We start from the raw sequence: 3,796 nt of genomic DNA, 5'->3' as shown, positions 1-3,796 counted from the left end.
AACTTATAGATTAGTATGAAAATAATGGAAATTAAGGTAACATTATAACTAGCATTTGCACCAAATGTTGCAAAGGAAACGGCGTAAGGCATAAATTGAGGAACAATTCTGACATGGGAATGGGAAAATGTACATAAGATGCAGATATGTAGCATAAATGAGATTCTAAAGATGTATAAATTGAAGTTTATTTAGGGTGCTTAAGTCTAATTTTTTTTTTAATTATTGAATTAATATTGCATATAAATCTCATAAAATTCAACCAACTTATAATTGAGGGCTCTAATCTCTAAGTTTGACTTTGGGTCATTAACATGGTAATGCACTGTCTCAACCATTAAACCACATAACAACAAACAAAAGACTACAAAATGTTACGATCATTACTATAGTAAACCCAATGACTCTACACACAATAATTTATTCTTTACTCGAAGAGAATATTGCTTAACCATATCCACGAAAAGATTGCAAGGTGGAAAGCATTATGCATAACAGAATCTCTGTTATTATAACTTGTAAGTTGTAGCATTGTTCCAACCAATAAAACTATCTTCACATTTTGGAAGATCAAATGGAAATAAGTTTTGAAGAATTCAATAAAAAACGTCCAAGATCATTGGATCACATGATTAATGGTACCCTGTCCTATGAATCTAATATTTTTATGCACTTACAATTAAGGGAGAAAACAAGGTCCAAACAATGTATACCAAAGGGACCAATAAATAGTATATTTGCTAATCCTTGCTAGGATCAGAAAAAACAACATTACTTCTCCTTAAATCCTTCACAATCAAATTATACAATTGTTGTACAACACAAGGCCCATGTTGTTGTCAATAGTTCTGATTGAGAATGCGACCAGATTCCTTCAATCTCATACAGTGATTAATGCACCAATTATACAATTGTTGTACAACACAAGGCTCATGTTGTTGTCAATCAAGCAATAGTTCTGATCGAGAATGCGCCAGATTCCTTCAATCTCATATAGTGATTAATGCACCAAACACAGATGTACTAGTTGCAACGACTTTTATATCATTTTGTTGATGTTGTCATGTCAAAATCAATGTGATACAATTAAGTCACCTTTAAGAAGAACCTCATTGCAATTTCTATACAAGGATGTCTGTCTTATCATTACTCATTCTAATTTCACCTCTTTTATTGTCAGACTTCACAAATTAGCCTCCAAATGCTTGCTTCATCCACAGACCAGTGAATTACCTTTTATAAATATTTTGTTTGAGCATTGGAACTCAATAACATTTACAAAATTATAAAAAGTTTATCTCCAATCAATTTCTTTTCTTTTCTTTTTCTTTTTCTGATTTCCACTTATTATTGTTATATAAATATCTAAACTCATTTTATAATATTTTAAAAATAGAAATTTTCAGATATTATAATCCCTAAATCCTTTCTTCCCATTCTTAATGACTTTTGCAATTGGAAATAGGGCTTTGCAATTAGGTTCCCTCTGCATTAAACTCTGCAACTGACCCACCACGGTTAGAGTCCTTGGAGGGGTTTTATTCTCTTGAACAAAAGTCAAGTGACAAGAAAGAGTCTGGGCTCCCGGCTCTACGCCGGGCCTGTACATTATTACTGGAATCTCTTGTCCCTGTTTTGGCAAATCCTATTTTGGGTGTTGAACATCCAGTTCTGCCCTTAAATATAAAGGAGCAAGCCAAAAGTATTGCACATGAATGGAAGTCGAAGATAAACCTTGAAGGAGATGTTGCCAATGGCAATTTGTTGGAGGCCCAGGCCTTCTTGCAACTTCTAGCTACTTTTTGAATTGCGTCAGAGTTTGATAAAGATGACTTGTGCAAGCTTGTTCTTGCATTTGCACGGTGCAGGCAGACACCTGAACTCTGTCGTTCCCTTGGACTTGAATCAAAAATGCCAGGTTGGTTGGTTGGTGTTCTGTAATGTTAGCCTCAGTGGCTAGGCTGGCAAAATTTCCATCCATTTTGGTAGATAGGCTTTTTGTTGTTTTTCTGGCATTCATGGCTAGCTTGGTTTTTTTGAGGGACTGGTGGATTTTATCAGTATACTTGGTTGTGGCTGATTGAGTTGAAGATAAATTTTGGTAATCCTGGCTGTAGTAAACCTTCCCAACGTTTTTTGTTTAGTCCAGTGAACGGGTTTCTAAGTTGACGGGGTTGGTAGTCTTTTCTTTAGATCTCAACATTTCATATGCAAGGCAGATACTGAGTGGCCTCTACTAGGTAGACATCTTTTTATGAGGTAGAAAGTTGTATGTAAGTTATTTTGTTGATATTAATAAAGGCACCTGAAGATGATCAACTATGGTAAAGTGTCATAAGGCCTTTCATGAGTGGGGAACTGTTTACTTACGAAAATGGTCTCAAGCTGGCATATCTGTTATCTTTATTGACAAATCCGTTGAAGTTGTCTGTATTGTTTTTTCTTTCACAGTAAACTATCTTTTGGTATTTCAAATGTTTGTGACATATTCAGATTAGCTGAAAATTTTGTGACAATTTCATGCAGATGTTGTAGAAACCCTGGTCAATAGTGGAAAACAAATTGAGGCAGTCAACTTTGCTCATGCATTTGGGCTGACAGAGAAGTTTGCACCTGTCCCTTTGTTGAAAACAAATTGAGGCAGTCAACTTTGCTCATGCATTTGGGCTGACAGAGAAGTTTGCACCTGTTCCTTTGTTGAAGGAATATCTGAAAGATGCTAAGAAAGCTTCTCAGGCAAGTTTAAAAAGCGGGAATAACTCTACTGTTGCACAAGTACGATTGTATTACTGTTATACAAAATGTCTTGTTATGTGATGATCATTTTGGCTTAGTATTTTTGGTTATATCGGAAGTTCCTTTTTTGACCGATATTTTTATTTGCTGCTACAGAATGAAGTAAATACAAAAGAGCTTTCTGCTTACAGAGTTGTTATAAAGTGCATTGAGGAGCACAAACTTGAATCGCAGTTCTCACCAGATCCTCTTCAAAAGCGTGTAGCTCAGCTAGAGAAAGCTAAGGCTGACAGAAAAAGGTCTGCAGGTGCTGTTAAGTCTCAACCTAAGTGTCCTCGTGCTAATGGAGGAAATGCTGGTGTATATATGCCTCCGTTAAGTGCAGATGAAAGAACTCCGACTCTTTATGCTTCTTCCAATGGTGCAGACAGAAGCTTTTATAGGTCTTTGGATAGAGTACAATATTCTGGTGCAGCTCCAGGTGTTACATCCTACAACCTACAGGGCCAAAATGCATATGACAGATCAAACCAAGGATTATATGGAGCAGGCTATGGTGTTGGAAATAAGACTCCAGTCTCGCTCCCAAGGCCATATATGTATCCATCAGATAACATGGGGCCTTCGTTGTTGGGTTCCGATTCTTACAATTCCTCTACTAATTACAGCAACCATCACTTTGGCAGTAGACTGCCTGCCCCTCCTCCAGCTTATCAGTCTTCTTTTATACATTAGGTAGGTACGGTGCTTATCTTACCGTGGTCAAGCAAGTTCTGATCTTATCAGGCCCCATAAAACCTTTTCTATTGGATGTGGCTAGTAGTAAGCGCTTAGCTTTGAAGAGGTTTTTTGACTTTGTTTCTGTAAATCTAAAAGATTGGCAAAGTTCATTTGGCAGCTTTTCACAATTTTCAGTGGTGTTTTCTTCTATTAAGGAATTTTATTTTTGTATGGTATTGAGTGCTTCATCACTTTCCCAGGTTACTATATACTGTAGTGTTTACAGTTCAAAGATAATTCTATGCATAATTTTGGTATTTTTTTATTTGTTTGACAAATC

The 3,796-nt window shown here is 36.2% G+C and overlaps 1 protein-coding gene across 1 annotated transcript; it reads left to right on the top strand.

Annotated features, from left to right (window-relative positions):
- Window positions 1-2,801: 2,801 nt before the first annotated feature.
- On the top strand, window positions 2,802-3,471 carry LOC149187099 (FRIGIDA-like protein 4b). Its single transcript, XM_089409551.1, has 2 exons — window positions 2,802-2,813; window positions 2,893-3,471. Exons 1-2 carry the CDS (start codon window positions 2,802-2,804, stop codon window positions 3,469-3,471), a joined length of 591 nt encoding a protein of 196 aa, XP_089265677.1.
- The last annotated feature ends 325 nt before the right edge of the window (window positions 3,472-3,796 follow it).

Source organism: Pinus tabuliformis, chromosome 3_1 (assembly GCF_031772625.1).
Source record: "Pinus tabuliformis cultivar Carrire ecotype Pingquan chromosome 3_1, CPIR1, whole genome shotgun sequence".
Classification (NCBI taxonomy): domain Eukaryota; kingdom Viridiplantae; phylum Streptophyta; class Pinopsida; order Pinales; family Pinaceae; genus Pinus; species Pinus tabuliformis.
This window is presented reverse-complemented; position numbering and strand designations above follow the sequence as displayed.